Source organism: Peromyscus leucopus, chromosome 16_21 (assembly GCF_004664715.2).
Source record: "Peromyscus leucopus breed LL Stock chromosome 16_21, UCI_PerLeu_2.1, whole genome shotgun sequence".
In the NCBI taxonomy this organism is placed as follows: domain Eukaryota; kingdom Metazoa; phylum Chordata; class Mammalia; order Rodentia; family Cricetidae; genus Peromyscus; species Peromyscus leucopus.
The window spans coordinates 36,498,848-36,522,059 of record NC_051084.1 but is presented as its reverse complement, the minus strand read 5'-3'; the positions used below and the strand labels follow the sequence as shown (position 1 = coordinate 36,522,059).

Sequence of the window (23,212 nt, the reverse complement as noted above, 5' to 3'; positions counted from 1 at the left end):
TGGGAGCTTGGGAAACCAGGAAGGCTTGCTCATCCCCCCCCCCACCCACACACCTGGGACCCATCCCCCAGGGTCTCAGCCCTCACCCCTTCTCCCATCCATCACTCCTGGTTATCCCCGTAGCAGCCTAAGGGAGAAGCGAACCCTCGTATGCCTGTGAGGAGACAGGTGAGAAGGAAAAGCTCTCTCGCTGCTGGTAGCCTGTCACCTGTCACCTGTCACCTGTCACAGCCCAGTCTCTCAAGGATGCAGGTCTGCTATGCTCATTTAGAGAAACAGTATGGGACAGAAGGTCATGTGGGATTTAGAAAGTCCCCAGATGACATCAGAAAGTCAGAAAGTCAGGGCACTGGGCAGGGGTCCCCACCGCCAGTGTGGAGTGGCCACAGCCATGTCACTCAGTATCTGAAGCCCAATCCATCCCTCACAGAATGGGTGTGTATGAGGATGGGCGTGACAAGAATCGGCTCTGAGCCCGGGGGCGTTGGTGGTGCACGCCTTTAATCCCAGCACTCGGGAGGCAGAGCCAGGCGGATCTCTGTGAGTTCGAGGCCTGGTCTACCAAGTGAGCTCCAGGAAAGGCGCAAAGCTACACAGAGAAACCCTGTCTCGAAAAACAAAAAAGAAAAAGAAAAAAGAAAAAAGAATCGGCTCTGGGGGGGTGGGGGGTGCACGCTATTCCTCTCAGCCATCCAGGTTCTCACACACCCAGGATCCGTCGTCCTTAGTGGACAGACTCCACGGCTGATCCACCCCCACGGAGCACCTGTGGAGTTCTCCGTCCACACCTTTCTCCCTCTGCCCTTTGCCTACCCAGGAGAGGTTTGTGGTGGGGAAGTGGGTGGCTTCTCCATAGACCATGAGCCTCTCGGAGATCATCCGTCCCCTGGGGGAACCAGGATTGCCTCTCCGTGGTGATGGCACGGGCTTCGGGGAAGAAAGCAAAGCTCCTCTCGTGGTACGGGAAGACAGCAGGAAGTTCTTAGAGCGCACCCTGCCTCACACACACTCAATTCCTCAGGGCTCTGGCTCCGCAGGGAATCAGAAAACGGTCATGGAAAGGAAATCATCACAGCGTGGAAAGCTCATGCGGCGTCTCTCTCTCTCTTTCAGGGCAGCAAAGGCGACCCAGGGCTGACAGGACCAACGGGAGCAGCAGGGCTTCCTGTGAGTCTCCAGGGCCTAGAGGTTTCCTTCTGTCTACCCCCCCCCCCCGCCCCGACCCCTGCCCAACACAGCCCAGAGCCTGGAGCCCACACCTGGGGTTGAGAAAGAAGCTGGACAGAGTTAACTGGGGATGGTCCAGAAGTCCCTGTGGGGTGTGACAGGGGGCAGGTGCTCATCACAGGGACCATCTCATCTCACCTGTGTAACAGCAGGTCTAGAACCTTCCACTTGAGCCCCTGTGCTATCCAGAAGGGTCCCAGGGCACCCCCACTTCTGCTCTCCAGGACCCAGATCCCCACAACACAGAAAGGGGTGCTAACCTTGAAGACTGAACTTGGCTTCCATCTGCAATGCATTTGCCTGTAGCTTTGCTACAGAAGCCAAGTGGCTGTCTCACAGAGCCTGGATTCCGTTTCCCCGTCCACCCGAGGTTCATGTGGCTACGGACTAAACAAGCGTGTCTGCACCGGTGGATGCTCGACACTCCTTCCCCCAGGGGGTTGTGCACTCTAAAAGAGGGGCTCAGCAGCTGTGCAGCCAGGGGCTGGCGAGAGAGTCATGGAAATACTCAGCCCAGAGTACCCCACCCGCACCCCTGACTGCAGCATGAAACCTACCCCGCGCCCCGTGAAAGATCTCAGAAAAACGCAACAGCCAGTGGGGACATGGGCTACAGGGCAAGACAATTGAGAGCCTTGTCCACGGATTTGCTTGTAAATCCATGCGCCTCTAGGTCAGGTTCCTGGATGCATTTGCTTCTCTGTTCTCCTTCTGTAAAATGGGGGTAATGAGGCCCCTCTCCACTGGACTGGGGCATCTGCCTGTTTCCGAGCCCGAGGGGAAGGACCTCACGGCCGCTTCGTGTTTTCTCATTAACATGTCTTCGTCCCTCTGATTTAATACAGGGTTTACATGGACCACCCGGGGACAAAGGAAACCGGGTAAGTCTGAGCCCTTGCACTCGGGATCTGGTTACTAATGTCTTCATGATGGGATGGAATGATCAATTGGAGACTCCTGACCTAACAGGACAAATAGTCTTCCCTTATAAATCATCCTAAATTGAAAGGCTTTCTAGTGAGGGGCTCCATGCCATACGTGCCGGGAGGAGTATGTCTCCTCGTTTCCAGAGCAGGCTAAATGAATCCCACAGCAACCATCAGACTAGCATGGCCGTCCAGTAACAGGAGCCTCGCACGTAGCCTGCTTTATGCTGCCCTGAGAACTGGCCCCTTCGTGGTATTTTTAGATCCATCGTCACCTCGGCTTTGCCTCCTGAAACTTAGATTTGTTAAGCATTCCAGTCCACTGGTGACCAAGAAAATAAATTCCAGCTCCAAGAACAGACAGCCAAGCCCTTTTAAAAAATAGAAAGAAAGTATCCCAGCTGCTATTTCTCTTGGAGGCTTGGCAGGGAATGGAATGAACTGCACCCTCCAGACCCTCCCCCCCACCTTGGCTCCTGCTGTCTTCAGCAGGACGCATTAAATGTCCCCAGCACCATAGGCATATAACACTCATGGCCTTGGGCACTTGGGCACAGCACCCATAATCTGACTACATCTACCCGAGGGATAGCCCTCTCCGTCACCTCCCATAGTGCCCATCTGTGTGCAGGGCACACCCCCTGAGGACCAAGAGCATCTTCTAGCAGACAAAAAAAAAAAAGCTCAAGGACCTTACATGGGAAGAAACCACTGTCCAGAACACTGAAATACGCTGAATTGAGTTCCCCCAGTGAGACAGAGGCAGCCAGCACACATGGATTCCAGAATCTGACTGATCTTCGACCACTGATCGTATCTTCAGGAATAGAACATGTCAGAATCGGTCTATTTCTGTCTGGCCGTAGTTAAATCCATTCTCCTCAATTTGTGAAGTATTTACCAGGCACTTCTAAACCCCTAAAGTCTCCTCACCAGCAGCCACACAAAAGCAACTCAACTTGTTCCCCAAAACCTATGAATAAGTGAGAGGAGGCAGAACCACCCCTACCAAACTGTCTATGGCAAGACCACACGAAATCCACTGCAACAAACCGATTCCCTTTTAGCCATGTGGCTGGTCTCTGAGTCTCCACAAAACCTGATCATTCCATTTCTTCATTGGCATACAAACCTTCCTAACTCATTTCTAATGTGTTCTGGTTTTCTTTATCACACTCAATTAACATTTTTCAAGCCTATTTCTTAAGACTTTTTCCGTTGGCTGGAGGCACTGAGTCACTTGAAATAAAGGTAACCCTTCTGCTGTCGGGGCCAGTGAGGTACCCTTGTCACAGATGGGGGAGGATGAGAAAACGGACCAGCCTGTTGTCTCTGATGCTAAACCATCATCAGTGGAAGCCCCAGGAATTGTGGGAAATCTTTCTTCTCCATTTCCTCTTCCCACATCCTTTGATAGATTCCCACATCCTATATATAAATTAGAATATATCTCTTCATTGGAGTCAAAGTCGGGGGCTAAGGGTGAAGCTCAGTTGGTAGAATTGCTTACTTAAAGCCCTGGGTTCCAGTTTAACTCTGCAGAGCTTAGCAATTGGCACACACCTCTAATCTCAGCACTCGGGAGTTGGCACACACCTCTAATTCAGCACTCAGGAGGCAGGAGGCAGGAGGATCCAGAAGTCAGGGCTGTCTCTGGCTATATATCCTCTGAGGCCCACCTGGGACCTTACCTCAGAAAACCAAAAAAAAAAAAAAAAAAAAAAAAAGAAAAGAAAAGAAAGTCATGTTTAGAAAGCCACGTGGTACACCACAAAGTTCCAGATGAATTGTCCCAAGCAGCAGCTTTCAAAAAAAGGGACAACTCATTTTTCTCACCCAGGAGTCAACTCTCAGGATGCTAAATGTGCTTTTAAAAAGAGACACTCTGAAGCTGGCTGCCTCATTCGGGCCTCTGAGCCACCAGCCCTACTGGGGCCTAGAGGGATATTGGATACCGACACTTTGATCCAGGTGACATGTCAGAGGCTGAGGTTCTGATTCAAAGTGTCACTGTTGCTACCTGGGAAGGTGACTCTGGAGATATCCAGGGTTAGCCTGGGTTTTAGAGAGCAGCTCCTACAGGCAGCCCTCAAAATGTACCCTCATCAAACTTGGCCTTCCTCATGCCCAGGGAATCATTGAAAATGTGTCCCACTTTACCTAAACCAAGACGCAACCTTAAAATCATACTATTGGGCTGGCAACATGGCCGCACAGGCAAAGGTCTTACCACCAAGCCTGACAACCTGAGTTCAATCCCATGTGGTGAAAGGAAAGGACTGACTCCCACAAGTTGTCCTCATACACACACACACACACACACACACACACACACACACACACACTTACACTGTTGCATGTCTTACCCAAAAATGGTCCTACGCCTCTTTCCTGTTCATGGAATGAGGAAGGTCCTTGTAATGACGGCCAAAGACCCAGACTCCAAAACAAGAAGCTTGCCAAGGACACACAAGACCAGAAAGGGTGCTCTGCTCCCGTCTCTGCAGGTGCCTACCTTCTCCCACCCATGCCCCACTTGTCTCTAAGTGACTCAGGGAATTTGGCCCAGGAGACACATTTACAACAGAAACAGGTCAAAGCCAGACATGGCCTGTGTTCCCAGTGTTTGGGAGGTCGAGGCGGAAGGTCCAGGAGTTCACACCGTCATCCTCAACTACACATCAAGTGTGAGGCCAGTCTTGGTTACGGGAGAACACACGGTCAAAACAATAGCCAAAAGGGGGTCAAAGAATAAGGGTATCACTACTCCGGCACTGTAATTATCGGGACATTGACCGGCTGGTTGTGACCATATCAGTGCCTGCGGGCTGGCCAGCGGAAAAGGTCCAAGCATGCTGAGACTGTTTGCACACTCTGCCATGCAGGCCTGGGGATGGGGGAGTGTCTGGGGGGTGCATGTCTTGCTTCCTGAGTCCTTCTGTGCCCTCCTGTCCCCCTCCTCCAATCTTTCTGGCCTGGGCCAACCTCCTTCTTCTTTTATTCCCTGTCTTTCCCACCACATATGTGCTCCACTAAAACCCCGCACCCCTCATCCTTCCCCCACCCCCCGATTTGTGTCTCCTGAAGTCAGTTTTCCACAGTCATCAGGAATGTTGAAGGCACCCCTGGGGATCACTGCCTGCCCCTCCCTTCTCACCAGCTGGAGCTGGCGGTGGGCACACCTCTTGTATGTCCCACTCTGGGGTGGGCAGTAGGAGACATGTAGGTAAAGCAGCAGCTCCAGAATCTTCCAGAACACCTGATGTGGGGTGATGCCCCAGAGTGTGGGTGGCCCACACTCTGTGACCTGTAGGCAAATTATCTAAGAGCTGGAACCAACTCTCCAGCGACTCTGCCCATCTCCTTCATTAGGAAACTCTACACATGACTCTGAGAACAAGGTCACTTCCCTGGGTTTTCCATTCCAAACACTGGTGACTCGGCTCGTCCACACGAAGGGAATCCTCATGCCGGAGCCTTTTCATCGGTGGGCGTGCCTTTGACCCAGTGAAATGACTGCGTGTGCACACGTGTGTCCTCTTCAACACCCATCATTCCGAAAAGCCAAGCAGAGTAATGTGCGGACAAATTCCAGATGACCTCTGAAATAAAAACTGCTGGGGTCATGTTGAAAGACCTGGGAAAACATCAGAACTATTGTTAACCTCTCCTGTCTATGAAACCTAACACACAGCACCCTGCAGCTACAGGAATGAATGCTGTAGACCCCAAACCCCCTCGGGGAGCACTTGTCCCCACACTAGGTAGTAGGAGACTGTCGTCACCATGGGTGACAGAACCCACCCTCCCTTACTGAGGAATGCAGCATCCCACCAGTGAGCATTTCTCGTACACAGGTCACACACCAATTTTAGAAGCGAGTGTTATGGACCCATTCTACAGGTGAAAAAACTGAAGCCCGGAAGAGTTAAAGTTAGTAACGGGCAGAACTAGCTGTACCTTTGACCTTGCCATGATGGAGCAGCAATATACAAGTCCCCGGGCATGAGATAACCCACCTTCCACAGAGCAGAGTGTCTGGGGAGACTCCCTAGGGACCTACATGTCCCATTTTAAAAGACTGAGATGTGAAAATTTAACTACAAATTCATTTCTGGATGACTTTCAAGAGGAATGCCCTAGAGCCCTTCTTTAGATGAACCCCAAGACATAAAAATAGGGTTCAATGAGGAGGAGGATTGCCGATGCTTTTCAGAGAGAGATGAACTCCCTGAGCTAGCGGTAATAAAGTGTGCCGTGATGCCCCTGTGGAGGTCAGAAGACAAGCTGTGGGAATCACTTCTCTCCTACCATGTGCGGAGTGGACTCAGGTTCTCAGCCTAAGTGGCAAGCACCTGTAGCACGAATCCTAATTGGTCTTAATAAAAACCCAGAGCCAGATACCAGGGTAAATGCTGAAAGATCAGAGAGACAAAGGAACAAGCCACAGCTACCTCTCACCTCACCAACTCCTCAGCTGAAAAGGACTGAGCTCCTGTCTCCTCCCGCCTTATATCCCTTTCTCTGCCCAACCATATCACTTCCTGTCTCAACCTCCCTAGGGCTGGGATTAAAGGCACACGTGCCTCCCAAGTACTGGGAGTAAAGGCATGAGATTCCAAGTGCTGGGATTAAAGGCGTGTGCCACCACTGCCTGGCCTCTATGGCTAACTAGTGGCTGGCTTTGACCTCTGATCTTCAGGCAAGCTTTATTTGCACAAAAATATCACCACAAGCACCTTTACCTGCTGGGCTATCATGACTGCCCAACAGTACAATTTTAAGTAGTGATGATGTGAGACCAGAATAAACCAGAGAGACACTTGATAGAGAAGATCAACCTGAGAATATATACATGCACAGGTGCATACGCATGCACACACCGTCCTGCATACATGCGTACAGGCTGCAGTCATGCATACATGTGCACATGCCGGGACTCTAAACAGAGTCATCTTGCCTCCTAAGGGGAGAGCAAAGGGATGAGAACTCATCGGGACAAGAGAGGGCTAGAGAGATGGCTCAGTGGTTAAAAATGTGTACTGCTCTTACAGAGGACCCGAGTTCGGTTCCCAGCACCCACAGAGGACAGACCACAACCACCTGTCACTCCAGTTCCAGGAGGCTCTGACACCTCTGGCCTCCATGGACACCTGCACTCGCATGCACACACATGCACGCACATACACCTGTTTAAAAAGAAACTAAACCTTAACTGGGACTAGAGGTTGTCAGCCCAAAGCCCTTTGCGATTGAGCCCTTAAAGAGATGGAAACGTAACCCATCATCCTTTGCCGGCCTTCAGATCAGCAGAATTGGGCGCCACTGTCTTTAGGGGGCTCCTCCTTCCGTGCCAGCTCAGAGAGGCCCCTGTTCTCACCTCCCTCTCCTCCCCCTCCCTCCCTCCCTCCTTTGCCAGAATCTTAGGTGCTTAGAGTTGGGAGACGGGTGTGTCCCCTAATCCTTCCAGGATGCTAACTAGATTAAGAAAAGCTACTTGTCCCTCTGTCCTTCTCTGTCTCGTTTTCCGTCTCTAACATGTGAATGATCCTAAAGTGATGATGATGCGCTGATGTTGTTTTTTTCCCCCCCTTACCTTGGACTAAACCATCGCTTGCAGGGGGAGAGGGGGAAGAAAGGTTCTAGAGGGCCTAAAGGGGATAAAGGGGACCAAGGAGCGCCCGGACTAGACGCCCCCTGCCCGCTGGTATGTTTCCGTTCTTCCTTCGCATGCTTCTGAATTTTTTTTCCCACAGGGTTGCGGGCTGGGAACAAAGGAGGCAAATGCATGAGGAGCCGAGCTCCACAGATGCCACCGAGCCTGTCTGTGCCTCGGGAGTCCCTGCCTGCCGAGGGTGGGCCCCAGAGCCACAGCTGCAAGCCATTCTGCTAAATCCCGTGCCTTTGAGTCCCTCTCCTTTGAAGATTCAGAACAATGGATGGGTGGGAAGAGAGGACCCGCGCGCAGGGTCTGGGGAGAAGGTCTCAGGGCTCTGGTCCCATCGTGCTCTGCAAACCCACGCAGTGTTTATGGCATGAGATTTGCCTCCTCTGTGTCATGGTCACCTCTGGGGCCTGCAGCTCTAGCTGTCTGAGACCTCACTCCGTCAGGATGCAAGACCCCAGAGTTAGTCTCCTGAGGGCCACCGAGTCGGTGCTGAGCAGGACAGGGGCTTTTCATGCACTGCCCAGTAGTCAGACTCAGAAAGCTGAAGACCAAAATGGGTAGATAGTCCCAGGCAGCCTTCCTAAGAAGCCAGCAATTTATGACTGTTGTGCACCAGCCTGGCTTCTCAAGTGACCTTTCAAAGCTCTGGAAGGTTCTGAAAGCCACGCTGCTCTCCAGCGGGAGGTTGTCTGTGATTGTGCCAGGGAGTAGGTGTCTGCATACATCAGGGTCTGCATCCTGGCCAGGATAGGACTGGGCCTTTCCACTGCCCAGTTGGAGATGGCTGACCTTGACCTCAGTAATCATCGTGGTTGGTTTTATGAACAGGGCCACCGAGGTTTTAAAGGAGAGAAAGGGGAGCCGGGGCTACCAGGGCTGGACGGACTGGATGCCCCATGCCCACTGGTATGGCATTCCCCTCCCTTGCCTGCGTGGCCAAGCTGGGCTACCCCACGTGTGTGGTGTGTACCCGTGTGCCTCCTGACCCTCTTGCTCCATTCTCCCAGCTCCTGCTAACTGCTTCTTCACTCTGTGGACACCAAGAGTCACGTTGCCTAGAGCTTTGGTGGCTCCCAACCATGCCGTCCTCTTGCATGTGAAGTAGCCAGCTGTTTTCTTAGCTTTCTCCTGCAACTGCTTCTGAAGCAACCCGGCCCCCCATAACATCAGGCAGCCCCCTGCAAAGCCGGTCTTGGCTGCATCTAATCCTCATTGCCTGATTGCATCTAGACCGTTCTGAAGGCTAGGGCAGCACATGGGTTGGGCAGGACTTTAACACTGACTGGTTTGCCTCTACACGGTGCACTTAGCCATGAATATACAAGCTGAGCAAACGAACAAAACACTGAGTGAGCGGCCAGTCACCCTGCCAACCAAGCCCAGATGCAAACCCACCCCTTCCCCACAGTTTGGCAAGGGACATGGGGGCATGCTTCTAGACAGAGACATTCTATAATTAAGGTGGAGGTAGGGACCACCCTGTCCATTCCTCCAGACTGGATCCTGGGTCATGGCCCCGGTGACACCATCAGACCTAGAGTATGGTCCGGGATCGGGTGTTAGATGCTAAAAACCCCAAAGGCTCTCTTTGGTGTCTCTGCCCTTTGTCTTTAGGTAGCTCACTAGGAAAGAGAGTGGAAAGGTCTAGACTGTAGTTAGGAGGAGGTGGGTGGTGGCCAAGTACCCCGGAGCATGTCTGGAGCTGAAACTCAGGAGCTGGTTTCTCCCAGGTCCAGTCTTGCTCCGGACGGTAACTTCCGGAGTATCTCTGCATGACCCTCTTAACTAACCGTAAAGGAAACAGAAGGCAACTCTTAACCCTGTAGGCACTGGTCTAGGCACGCCTGCTTGCCTTCCATTTCCCCGGGAGATTCTGGAGCTGCCGTCACCACAGAACTCCCTGCCTCGAAATCCTGCCTCGTCCGTCACTCACAGATCCTCTTTGAAAGAAAAATGGCGTTAGAAAGTCTGGATGATCACAGGGTTGCTTGGAGGGCACCAGAGATGTTTTAGAACACAAATGCAGAGCCAGACGGCACAGGTCAAGCACACAGAGTAGCAAGACACGACTCGCCCTGCCCCCCATCCCGAGCATGCAGCGTGCATGGGTGCCTTTCTCAGCCATGACTTCCAAAGCGCTTCCATTAATTAAAACTGGGTCTTTCCTGGGCCACAGTCACACACACACACACACACACACACACACACACACACACACACACGCCCCATCTGAATACTCTTAGTTCTGCAAAGGCACCTTGGCCTTTCTACTCTTCGCCTGCTTTTCCACTGTGCCCTGCCACCATCCAAGTCCGGATGGAAATGCCACTGTGGCCCTCAAAGGTCCCTCTCCTTCCCAGGGTCTGTGTGCAGTGTGCCGCACTGTGGCAGTGGGGTGCCTTGGCATGGCATGATGGACTGTGAAGGGGACGGAGGGGCACCATGAATCTGAAAGACACCGCCCTATGCAAAGCCTCTTCCAAGCCCAGAGGAGAAATGAGGAGGAAGATTATTTGACCATTCAAAATGATGTCTTTCCCATAACATCCCATAATGATGTGTCCTTTGTTTCGAATTGTCAGGAATGGGGTGCAGGAACTATTGGCATGACCCTAGCACATGCTGGGTTTCTTTGGGCTGGGACAATCCCTGTGGCATGCTGGGTGGTTGGGGGGTTCCCTGTTGGGGTGGGTGGAGGAGACCCCCTAGAGACCGCAGTTCTAGGATGGCGCTGCCCTTCTGTGAGACCTAGACTGAGGCCCGGAGCCCTGTGCTCTCGGTTCTGCCTCACCCTCCCCTCAAGCCTGACCTCTGGAAGATTCCTGGATTGCCACACAGTATGCCAGAGAGGCCAGAATGTTCAGCCCGAGAAGCCTTGTGAATGTTCCCTCTCACGGGCACAGCATCCTGAGGTTGCTTGGCCTCCGACAATGTCCAGTCACTTCCCAGCCCTAGGCTCCATTTCCCCCCCAGATTCAGGTGTCTGAGGCAGGGCCAGAAAGATGTCTCAAGATCCTGTTGCTATCCCCCTGAGGCTGCCTGTCCCTTGCCACCCCGCCCCCATCCAGTAGTTATCTGGGACTGTTTGGATGACACCTCCCATTGCTTAGGAAGAGAAACAAGCCCAGGCCGGCGGCACACCATTCCCTCGACAGGTTTGCAGAGGAAGACCAGGGTCCCACGTGCCCAGGGACCTGAGTTCTTAGCTCTCCACCGAGTCAGAGCAAAGACGGTCCTCTGTGCTCTTCATGGGCATCTGTACAGGCTGAGCCTCTCAGCCTTGCGCTCGCTGCAGCTACACTCGGCATTAGCCGGAGGGAAAACGGTGGCATCTAAATGCCTCTCACCCCCTTCTAAGACGCCGACCCAGGGCAAGAAAGGAAGCAGACAACAGTGGACAGGCAGGACACGTCCCAGTGAGGCTGTGGAAATGTTTGTGTCGCTGTTACCCTACCCACTCAGCTAACTACCTCAAGAGTCTAAGCATTCTCTGCCTCCTCGCAGGGAGAAGACGGTTTACCAGTCCAAGGCTGCTGGAACAAGGTAAGATTCCCAGAGGCCCTCGCAGCTCGGGGTCCACCCTTTCCCGACAGTACCACGAAGCTGTCGGTTGCCATCCTTTTCCGCAGACGAGACAGCAAGATGTGGCAGAAGAGAGGGGTACCCATTAAACAGCCACTCACTGCACACACCTGGAGAACACTTAGAACGCTGTTTTAAGGGAACCAGACAGGTGGATCAGTTGATAAGAGTGTTTGCGTAGCATGCACAAAGTCCCGAGGCTGATCCCCCAGCACGCGTAAATCCTGCATGGTGGTACACGTATGTAATCCCAGCACCCCCTCACCTAGGAGGTGGGGGTATCCCGAACATGGAGCTATCACCAGGTTCACAATGCCATTGTCATTAAAGCAGTCAGCTGCAGGCCACAAGGCCAGACCTCCCAGCCACAACTCCCACCCAAGTCACAGGACTCCCCAGCCTAAGGGCAGACGCCTACCTTTGTCCTCAGCAAGGTCTGCAGCAGGAGGACAGCCATCGCCCTGTACCTCACCCCCCCTCAGTATCTCTCAGCCCCCCCCCCATCATCTAAGGCTATCAACACATGTCCTCAGAGTAGGGCTCAGGACCCCACACTCGCAAGAGTTTATTTAGGCTTCCTCAGTCCAGTCCTGTGCCTGTAACTCAGAATTGCACAATGAGATCACTCCGTGCCCCTGTACCCTGGCGCTCAAAATCTCATTGATGTTCAGGACTGGAAAGAGTAGGGAGACAAACAAGGCATCAGATCTAGATCAACACCTAAAGCGCCCACAAGCCACAGAAAGGGAAAGTTCAGCATTGAGGGGGCGGTGCCTCCCTCACCCCCCACCCCATCCCACCCACCGCCCCACCCACCCACCACTCACCACCCACCCCAAGAATCTGCCCCTCACTCAGAGCCTCATCCAGGAGCTGTGAGAGGACCATTAAATAAGACCCTCCTCAGTCCCCAAAGATTCTCCTTCAAGGTTGTTGCTGGTGGGCAGAACATGGAATATGTTGAACTTAGCAGGGGAACCACAGCTGCTGTCCAGAGCTACAGCATGTTCGAGAAGCAGCAACTAAAGCATCCCAGGTCTGCTGGTTCACACCAGACATGACATCTGGGCAGATGTAGTGCATGAGCGTAGTTTCCAAGACAGCATAGAGAGACTGCCCTCTAGTGGCCACAGCCAGGAGTAGCTTCAAGGTGAACGTTGGGTTTCCCATCCTGGAGTTGGGCATGTCTTAAATTCAGATGGGGGTCTTACCTCAAGCAGGTTTAATGTTCCACACTTCCCTATCAGAGGTTCTGATGCAATCGAAGACAAATCCACCTCCCTTCCTCCAGGGGAGGCAGCATTCAGGCCCCCCTGAAACTAACTCTCCATTGTTCTGATTTTGTTTTGCAGTGACGCCTCTAACCTCGGATTGGCCTGTGTGTGTTTGTACATAGGATATTTATTTTTATACAGTTTTCACTTTTTGAAAATGCCCAATGTATGATGCATCTTACAGATCATTTAAAAAGAGGAGGAAAGCCTGAATATTTTGTACAGAAAACAACCCTTTCCCTTTTGTTTACAAGACATTTTTGTATAAATCTGTTTCTAATTCGCTGTCTGTGAGTCTGCTCCTAATGCTGCATGATATTTGTGCACACTTATTAAACATCACAGCTTAATAAATTATTGTGTTCCAGTGCCAAAGGGGGCCCGCCAGCACAGAGGTCTGCAAGCTTACGTGTGAATTCACAAACATGTGGAGGTCCATGATGTTTGCCAGACTAGATGTATCTGATAATATTTTAAACTTCAACTGACTTTCATTATTATTAAAAAAAAAAATGAAACGTGGCGATTTATGATCCTGATTAATCACTAAATTAAATCCATCCTGTCTTGTGCAAGCAGGAAGTTTCAGAAGCAGGAGCCCTCAGAAGTGTGGAGCAATATTGGGAAATGTTAGCTTCAACAAAAGGAGGGTGGGGACTTACTTAGGAGATGTTCCTTATGTCACACCCCAAATTCGTCACTTGAGCCTTGAGGGTTCAGCAATACGGAGGACCCCCAGGGCTGCAAAGGGGACTTACGTATTGTTTCAGGGTTTGGTTGGGGCTTTTGTTCGTTCTTATTTCTGTTGCTGTGATAAACTGTCACAACCAAAAGCAACCTAGAGCAGCGAAGGGTGGATTTTGGCTCACAGTTTCCAGAGAGTTTGAGTCTACCAATGTTAGGGAAGGGATGGCAACACGAGCGGGGAGCTGGCTGTTCACATCTCGTCCACACACAGGACACCGAGAAGAACCGGAAGTGGGCCCTGACCATAAAACCTCAAAGCCCGCCCCCAGGGAGGGACTTCCCTGAGCAAGGTTCCATCCCCTAAAGGCTCCATTAGCCTCTCAAAAAACAGCGCCACCTACTGGAGACTAAGGGTTCTAGTCTCATTTCTCATCCAAACGTCTACACCGCCTTTTGAGTTAGTTACTCTGGCTAGTCATGGCTACTGCAGAGCACGCTGTGTACTTCACAGAAACTGCAGGTCCAGGCGCAGCTGGCTGAAGGAGGGGGCTTTGCCTCGTGTGCCAGTCTACTGCAGCAGCAAAAAAAGAATGACCCCACCACCACCACACCCGCTAGATCTCCACCTCATGTGACAAACCCCAGGTTGTGTTGTTTTGTAGGAAATGGAGTTGTTGTGGGGCTGAAGAGATGGCTCGGTGGCCTAGAGCACTCACTGCTCTTGCAGGGGCCCATGGTTTGATTCCCAGCACCCTCATGGTGCACAAGCATCTGTAACTCCAGTTCCGAGGGATCTGGCGCCCTCTTCTGACCTCCGTGGGCACCAAGCCTGCACATGGTCCACACACATACATGCGAGCAAGACATGAGCACACATGAAGTAAAAGAGTGTTTTGTTTTTTGGTTTTTCGAGACAGGGTTTCTCTGTGTAGCTTTGTGCCTTTCCTGGAACTCACTTGGTAGCCCAGGCTGGCCTGGAACTCACAGAGATCCACCTGGCTCTGCCTCCCGAATGCTGGGATTAAAGGCGTGCGCCACCACCGCCCGGCTAAAGAGATGGCTCAGCCGTTAAAGGCTAGGCTCGCAACCAAAAATATAAAAGAGTGTTTTTAAAGTGTTTTAAAGGCTGGAAAGGTGGATCAGACAGCGACATGTCTGCTGCACAGGCCTGAGGGCCTGAGGTCAGTCCTCCGAGCCCATGGGGAAGAGCTAAGGGTGGGTGTACATGGTTGGAATCCCAGTGCCCAGAAGTAGATCCGCCAGCCTTGCTAGCCAGCCAGCTAGCTTAGCCTAATCAGAAAGCCTCAGGCTGGTGAAAGACCCTGTCTCAAAAAAACAAGGTGGGGTGGGTTCTGAGGATTAGGGCCTGAGGTTGTCTTCTGGTGCAGCACTTGTTCATACACACACACACACACACACACATACATACACACACACACATATTTTATATATATATATATATATATATATATATATATATATGTTACACACACACGTACACATATATGCATACATACACACGTGCATACACACATATTCATGCATATGCATATATACATACACACCTATACATATATATGTGTATACACACACACACACACACACACACACACAAGAAATAGAGCTGTCAAGAGGCTGAAGCAGAGGGATTGCAAATTTGGGGCCAGCTTGGGCTGCATAGTAAAACCGTTTCAAAAAAAAAAAAAAAGGGAGAGAGAGAAAGTTGTATGTTTTCCTGTCACCGTGCCTGCTTGGTAAAAGTCTCAGGAAATCTCTTCCTTATTTTTTTTTCCACTTTCATATCTGTGTGTAGTGTGTGTGTGCATGTTTGCATGTGTGTAAGTACATGTGTGGGTACCTGTGCACGTAGGTGTGTGGCATGTGGAGGCTCTCCAGGTTGATGTAAGGGGTCATCCTCCATCCCTCTTCCCTCTTACTCAACAGGCAGGGTCTCTCGGTCAAACCCAGAGCTCGCCAATATGGTGTCAGTAGCCAGACTGCTCTGGGGAATCTCGTGCCCCTGCCATCTGAGTCTGGGAGCTTTCATGTGGGTTCGGGGACCTGAATCCAGGTCCTCATACTGGCTCAGCAAATACCTTAACCCCTAAGCCACCTCCCCAGCCCTCAGGAAACCTCTGTTGATGAACAGGTCAGTGTTACTAGGGTATGTAGTCTGTGGTGTATTGTTAACTGTTTAGAGTGTCCTTGGGACTTCTGAGGGAAGCTGAAACCAACACTTACCTCCCTTTCCAGACCTATTTTCATTTTACATTTCTTTTATACAGCCACTGTTAACAGACCCTGCCCCACCACACACACGCACACACGCGCGCGCGCGCACACACACACACACACACACACACACACACACACTCCATCCTTCACATTCCTAAGAACCCGCCAGGTGTGAGGGTGAGCGCACACTCATTAACTGCTATGTTAATGGAAGCAAGCTGCACAGGCATCCACCCAGGGCTCACTTCCAGTAGGCTATTCTGGAAATCAGACCGTTCCTCCCGGGCGCCGGCTTCCTCCTGGGTACTTACTGACTCCCTCATCTGAAAACTGAAGCCGCTGATCTGGAGTGAATCCCAGTGGACACAGATAGCGTTTGTCTGTCCCCTCCTTGTGGGGAAGAAGTGTGCAGCCACCCAGGCCAGGTCCAAACCTCCAGCTGGTCTGATGAACCCTTTCAGGACGGCCCCATGACCCCCCTCCAGCACCTTCCCATCTTGTCCAGGGACAAGGGCTCCCAACACATTTTAATTTCACTGTCTTCACATTCAGAAGTGAAATATAACAAAGACACCAGCCAACGACATATCTTTCTACCAGCAGCCACAAAACAGAATGTCCTATATTTTTATGGAGGAAGAAATCCACAAAAATGCCCAGCCTTCCAAAGTCACATGGCCTGTCTCAAGTTGTGTTTATTGAAACTGGCCCTGGGCGGGAGGGGCTGGAGGGATGGCACAATGGTTAAGAGTACTAACTGCTCTTCCAGAGGACCCAGGTTCAATTCCCAGCACCCACATGACAGCTCACAACTGTCTGTAACTCCAAGATCTGACCCCCTCACACAGACATATGCAGGCAGAACACCAATGCACAAGAATAAATAAATTAAAAAAAAAAACTGGCCCTGGGGGTTACCTAGCTCCTAGACCAACTTCTCCACTCCTGAATGAGGACCTGGGAACTCCGAGTGCCACCAGGTTCTCCAAAGGCCGCTACCTGAATGTAGTCACAGCTCAGAGATGATGTCATTGTAGTAAGAGTGAGACCACACAGGAACACACACCCCCTCCCATTAGCACCCGAGACCGACATCAACTGAGTCTTCTGGGGTCAGTGGGCAACCTCTCCTGTTCCAAACCTATGCTTTTCACCCACTCAACACCACCAAGAGAATTCCAGTCACCCACCATGACAGAGAACTCCTGGCCCGGCACTAACCACAGCACTAGGAAGGTTGGGGCCCAAGGATAGAGAATCGGAGGCTGGCGTGCGTTACAGTCCAGTCGGGACTGTAGCTCAATGGCAGAACGTTGCCTGGCACTTGAGAGGCCCCGGGGTACAATCCCCACCTAAAGACAGTCCAAGGAAAATATGGACGAAGGAAACAATGTGACAGGCAGCCGGGGAATGTCATCACTAAGACTAAGGTCTCACACATCACACCAGCCTAGCTGTGGAGGAGTCTCCACCTTCCTGGCCAGGGGTTCACAGTCCTGTGTGCACAAACACACCATCTCTCCATGTCATCGGACCCCCTGTGCCCCTGGTCCAGGAACCCCCTCATCTCCCTCAGGGCACTGAGCTGTCCCTCGGCCCCCATCCTTATCCGAGCTTCTCCACTTGGATCTTAATTGTGCTGAGTGCCGAGAAGGAAGGTTAGAAGCACACGAGGTACCAGCCCTGACTTGAAGAAGATGGGTGCAATCAGAAGGGCCGGTGTGGTTGCGGGGTGCCCAGCAGGGGTCCTCAGGGAAAGGTGATTCTGAGCGTGGGGATGTAGCTCAGTTCTAGGGTGCTTGCCTAGCGTGGGCAAAGCCCTGGGTTCCATCCCTGGGACTATCCAAACCCAATCTGGTTGGTGCATGCCTGGAATCCCAGCACTTGGGAGAGTGGAGGCAGGAAGTCAGAAATTCAAGGTCATCTTTGGCTCCGTAGGGAGGTTGAGACTAGCTTGGGCTACATGAGACCCTGTCCAGAAAAGAAAAGAAAAGAAAACAAAAGAAAAGAAAAGAAAAGAAAAGAAAAGAAAAGAAAAGAAAAGAAAAGAAAAGAAAAGAAAAGAAAAAACCAATGCTCAAGATTCTCACTGTATTCTTGGGGCCGAAGGGCAGCTCCCGCTGCCTGTCCTGTGTTCTGCCTCAGAGGACATATTGCCCACCTTCACCTATGTGGAGACATGCGGGCATCTCAACCAAGACACGAGTAATGGCCGTCCCCAGGACTGGTGACTTCAGCATAAAGCTGAAAGAAGCCACGCCTTGATCAAGGAGCGGCTTAGCCCCCTTCCCACACGCTCCTCCAACCCCATCTATGATTCATCATGCTTACCCACCCTCCCCAGCATCTTGACGGCACAGGCAGAACATGGCGTGACCGTGACCTGACTCGGCCTATGGACTGGTCCACAGACTTGGCTTCTGGTCCTTTTCTCTTACATCCACTCTCTGGTCTTGGGGAGCTCCGGGTCATGGTATGTCCAAATTTCAGATGAGGGTGTTAGGCTTTGGGTGATTTCCAGTGGCTCTGTCATCTCCGACACCCTGAAGCCCTCTGATTCTACTTCCAGGTCAGCTGTAGGGATGACCGTGGACACGGAGGGGGGCATCCTATGCTCCCTATTGCCTGGAGTCTTTCGACTGCAATCGCATCATGCATGGAGCTGGCTTGCTAAGCTTGAGGCATGCGTGTGCTCGTAACCCTGGATAGGGAGGGGCCCCATGTGCTGAGTGCTCGGTGAGGGTCACAGCCAGCCAGGGTTCATGGGTCCTGAGGACAGAGGACACCAGGGGCCAGCGTGGTCAGGAAGGAGAGGCTGAGACCTTTGGGAAGGATTTGCAAAGCAGAAAGGGAGGAGCTGGCGGCTGCCTGGAGGTGGTCCTGTGGTTCATTTCTGTAGCAGAATCTCCCGATTAAGTAGGAGCCCAATGCCTCTTAGTTCTGAAGTCAGAGGATACACATGAGACCACAGTGGAAGAGAGAGGCAAAGATCCCATCCTGGCTGTGAGGAGCTGGTGGTCTGGCTACAGCTATGTGGGAGCTGGGCTGGGGAGATCTCTGGTCCTCAGAGGTGCCCATAAAATGTGCCGATGCTCAGCAAGCCTCCTTCTCAAACGTCCCCTTCTCTATGCCTTCTCAAGGGCCAGAGTCCTTGGCTAGTGGCCAAGAAGTGAGGGCAGCCCTGAGCCCACGGGGAAAGTGCCTAGCCTTGGAGGAGGACCAAGATGGAGGATCTGTCCCTGCTCAGAGGGCTGTCTGCAGAAGCCTTCCTGAAGGCCTGGTTTGAGGAGCCCATCGGAGCGCGCGACGGCATGAGAGCGAGGCCTCTGCCCTCTCCACACAGGAGCTCAGCTAGACCACCGAAGGTCTCCAGACCTGCTCCCTGCAGAGGTTCCGCGTGCTCTCTGCGGCCAGGTGGGCTGGCGTGACACCCAGAGTCTCCTTCCTTGCAAGAACTTCTGAGCAACGTGTCTACAGGAGGGGTAGTTGGCAGCTTCCTGTCCTGACCCCAGGGACCCTTCCTAGGAGGCTGTGGCCTGGATCCTATCATCTTTCTCAGCTCCTTCAACTCCACAGGGATCCTTGTCTGTCTTTTGGGGCTGCCTCCATTAATCCTGTCCTTTCTTGGGTTCTTTCAAATGCCATTTGCCAGAGGAACAAAGAGCAATGGCCTCAGGAAGGAAGCGGCAGGGATGTAGAAGAAAAACCCTCATGAGCAAAGGTAAGCAATAATGGCAGCTGCCTGGCCTGGCCCTCAGAGCCCCATCACCTTACACACACACACACACACACACACACACACACACACACACACACACCTGTGTAACATGGTGCGATGCCCCAGCTGCTACTGAGCCAACGCCAAAGGAACACACTCACAATCAAGATCGTTTCAAGATGGTCTGGAATAAGCTCCGTTCCTTTGGCAACATTGTTGGAAGCCATGGACCACCTTACTTCCCCATTGTCTTGCTACTTCGCCAATGAGCGTACCTGTCCGATCCACAACGCTTTCCAGGGAAGGAGGGCAGTGTCACTAACTACGCTGGCAACAACAGATGCGGGAGTCACACTGAGGATAACCCAAACACTAAACTCAGTCTCCAGCCCTCAGCACCTCCTCTCACTTAGTGCTGTAATCAGAACTGATGGTCTCAGGTGTCCAGGCAGGGAGAGGACAAAGGTCCTCTCACCTCTGACAGGGAGTTTGAACTGGAATACAAAGAACCGCTGGCCTAGGCAAGGAGTGAAGGTCACCGGAAGGTTATCGAGGGCAGCAGCCCTCAAAGGGAAGAGGCTCCATTGGAATAAATCACCATCCCAAAGGAGCCTCACCCCAAGACTCCCATGATGGAAAGGCTTAGACATCGGGGAATTCTGATGATCCTGACTTTGAACCTGTGACGGCATCTCTCTTTGATGCTTCAGAACACTTTTAGAACACTCATAATGTCTGAACTTGAGGGGTGCCACTCTGATCTTCATGTGGCAGCTTCCTTCTTCCCCCTTTTTGGGGGGAATCTCTTCGCCCAGTAGGAACAGTGTCCTTTTTTTCTATGACTACAGACAAATCGCATGCATCCATCTTAGATTCCTTTGGGAGTCAAGGACACATGCATGTAACTGGGCATGGAAACGGTCCCAGGCAGTGGACCTAGACATGACATGGGGAGCTAGTGGGTACTCTGGGATTGCCACAGCCAAATCACTGGCTATCGAACCCTCCAGCAATCCCCAGGGCATGAGAAAAGCGAACGTACCCTCCAGCAATCCCCAGGGCATGAGAAAAGCGAACGTGTCCTATATAATGCAAATGGGCTTGAGAGCTGTGGATGGCTGAGAGGATCCTAGACATCTGTGTATGGTTGGGTAGTCTACCACCTGCCAATGGATCCCGACTCAGAACCAGCGCCAGCGGGAGGAGACATACACCGTCTTGGTCACCTTTACAGCTGGGTCCCACAGCTCCTTGTCAGAAAGACTGTGAAACCGTTTGAGAAGAGACATTTTTACTTACACTCCACTCATTCCAAAGACTGTTTTTAATGGGGGGCGTCTGCCAAAGTAAACGTCCCTGAGACTCTAGCCACTGAGAATGTGGTCCCTGGTAATTAAGTCTCTGTGTTTAACCCGGCAGCAGCTTGCTATCTGGGGGACACTGGCCAAGAGCCTTCCACACAGTCTGAGTACCAACTTCATCATCTCTGCACAGGCTGCCTGCCTTCAATGACAAACGATGAGCTCTGGGAAAGCATTCGAGAAATGGAAAGAGCTGTGCCGAGGGGCTGGGCAGTAGACGGAAGCTCTTGTGTTTAGGGGGGGGGGGGAAGCTTCCTTTTTTGGAGACAAGCTTGATTTAACTGGAATCATCGAGGAAGAGTCATTAAATTTTCTGGTGAAATTAGGTTCAAAGAGGTCCCCCCTCACACCTGTGGAGGACCTTGAGGGACGAGCCATTTGGATGTTGAGTAACTGGGCTGTAGAAATAACAGGGCCAGTTCTAGGCAGGACATGAGGATGGACTGGCCCCTGTGAAGTTGCTTTCTGAAACTAAATTCCATAAAAATGTCCCTAGGGTTTTGATTTTCCTTTTCCTGAAAGAGACAAGTAAGCAACGTAAAAAGAATAATAATACCTCTTGCTTTAAAATCCCAGTTACCCAGTTAAGTGAGGTTTTCTCCTTCCCTGGCTCCCCTAGCCCCCACCCTCACCCACACACCACCCACCAACTCACCACTACGCCCTTTCCCCGGAGGAGGATGCTTCCTTTCCCCAGCAGCCTGCCTCCTTTTTACTGCCCATTGTGCCCTCTTGACCCACCCGGGCAGACTCTCCGTATGGCCAACCCGATGTCTTCAGCTTAAAAATCGTCAACCCAGAGCATCAGTAAGACAGATGTCATTCCCTCGTGTCTTGCACTGCACAGAGGTTAGTGGCAGGTTGGGTGTATTTTCTAAAGATCAGAAACTAATTTCCTGAACGGCATCATGAAAGCAAGCGGTTTGTCTGACTGGCCCCACAAGGCAGCACAGAGCAGTAAAATGGTTTTTGAAAAAGTCATAGGCAGGTCCAAACTTCGGACATTGTGACAAGCTGTGGTGGACCATAAAATTCAAACAGGAGAACCATGTGGTCAGTTATAACAGCAATAACAACAACAACAAATACAAAAAAAGTCCTCATAATATTTTAAATAAGTTTATGATTTTGTATTGGGCAGAATTTATAACTTCCCTGAGCCGCAAGCTGCCTGTGAGCTGCAGGTTGGATATGAGATGAATTATTTGTTGTTTTTGATTTTTTTTTATGGACCCACCCACACTTCAGTCAGTGGGTCTTGACTGTAAAAGAAGAAAACGTTCACTTGAATCCGGTTTGTGGCGCATCCTGTGTTCCTGTGATATCTGTGTTGATATTCAGGCAAAGTCACTTTTCCCTGGTGCTTTGGACAGTCTTCCTCTGCATCCCACTGTCATCCACTAAACCTCCTTTGAGGCCACTTGGTACTGAGTGCCCTGGGGTGAAACGGGGCACCCGTCACAGCTGTCCCTGCAGAAGTGCATACACACCCTGGTGCTTTACCACAAAAGCGCTCACTGGCCAACACTCAGGACCCCTCCTGAGCTGACTCCACAGTTTGACATCCAGGCAGAGCTTCTTGCTTCGAGGGAATGGACCGTGAGAGAGCTGGGAGGGGCTTGAACCTTCCTGCTCCGTTCTGGGCCTCCGCCAAATGGTTTCCAAAACACTCAGCAACACCCCCGCCCCCAAAGACACACATACACCTCCTGGAAAGGAAGATGATGCCCGCCCGCAGGGGGCCTCAGTTCAAATGGTCCCTTTGCCCTCGCACTCACTAGCTCCGCCTCTGCTCCCACCCTCAGCCCCTGCAGGTTTCTCGACTGGTCCTAGCATCTCCTTGGCAGATTTTATTTTATTTGTTCACTTTCCAGTTCTGTCGTCTCACCCCCAGACCACTTGGATCTATCCCCCGCCTCCATGCCCATCACTTCAGGCCTCTATCCCCTCCCCCAGGCCCTCCACCACCCACCCCCACACTTCTTGCAGATCAGCTTCAGTGCGGCCGTCCGATGGCTCTGCAAGGTTTCCTGGAGAGGGAGAAGCTAGGTTGAAAACTGTCTGACCTTGCCTGTTTTCCTGGTCCCTTGCCTTGAGACAGACTCTGACAGATCTATTGCAATTCTTTCCCCATCAAAGAGAAAACCAGCCGCTGGTCCTAGCTTTACACTGAGTCTCTGTTCTAAGTCTTTGATTGGTGAAGAGGTGCTCCGCCTTTTCTTTGTTTTGGCTTCGTGATTAAAAGCGGAGTCTAGAGTTTTCCTGTAGGGTTTTAATTTAGTTCTCACGGAAACAGGCTCGGGGTCTGTGACTCTATCTCCACAGAGGAGGGTGGCCGACTTCAAGCAGAGCTTAAATGAAAAAAGTAACACCGGATGTCACATTCAGGAACTTTCTGCTTGTTTCATTCATGTTTTTTCCTTGTGCCTGCGAGTTTCACTGTTCAGAGCCACGCAAGCACTCGTGCCTTCAGATTTAAAGCCGTTCTCTGCCGGGCTCAGGCCTCCACTGATGGCCGCCCGCTTGCCCACCAA

The 23,212-nt window shown here is 51.7% G+C and overlaps 1 protein-coding gene across 13 annotated transcripts in view; it reads left to right on the top strand.

Annotated features, from left to right (window-relative positions):
• The window catches only part of Col13a1 (collagen type XIII alpha 1 chain), a 151,433-nt gene extending 129,093 nt beyond the window's left edge, over positions 1-22,340 (top strand). For 9 of the 13 annotated variants that reach the window (XM_037199539.1, XM_037199535.1, XM_037199541.1 and 6 more), the window contains 5 exons: positions 1,114-1,167; positions 2,073-2,108; positions 7,774-7,860; positions 11,326-11,364; positions 18,740-22,340. In XM_037199539.1, coding sequence (XP_037055434.1) covers positions 1,114-1,167; positions 2,073-2,108; positions 7,774-7,860; positions 11,326-11,364; positions 18,740-18,772 — 249 coding nt within the window. In that variant the 3' untranslated portion in view covers positions 18,773-22,340. Of the gene's footprint in view, positions 1-1,113; positions 1,168-2,072; positions 2,109-7,773; positions 7,861-8,649; positions 8,728-11,325; positions 11,365-12,755; positions 13,032-18,739 lie in introns of those variants that run through there. The other 4 variants (XM_037199530.1, XM_037199534.1, XM_037199531.1 and 1 more) reach the window with 4 other exon arrangements.
• The last annotated feature ends 872 nt before the right edge of the window (positions 22,341-23,212 follow it).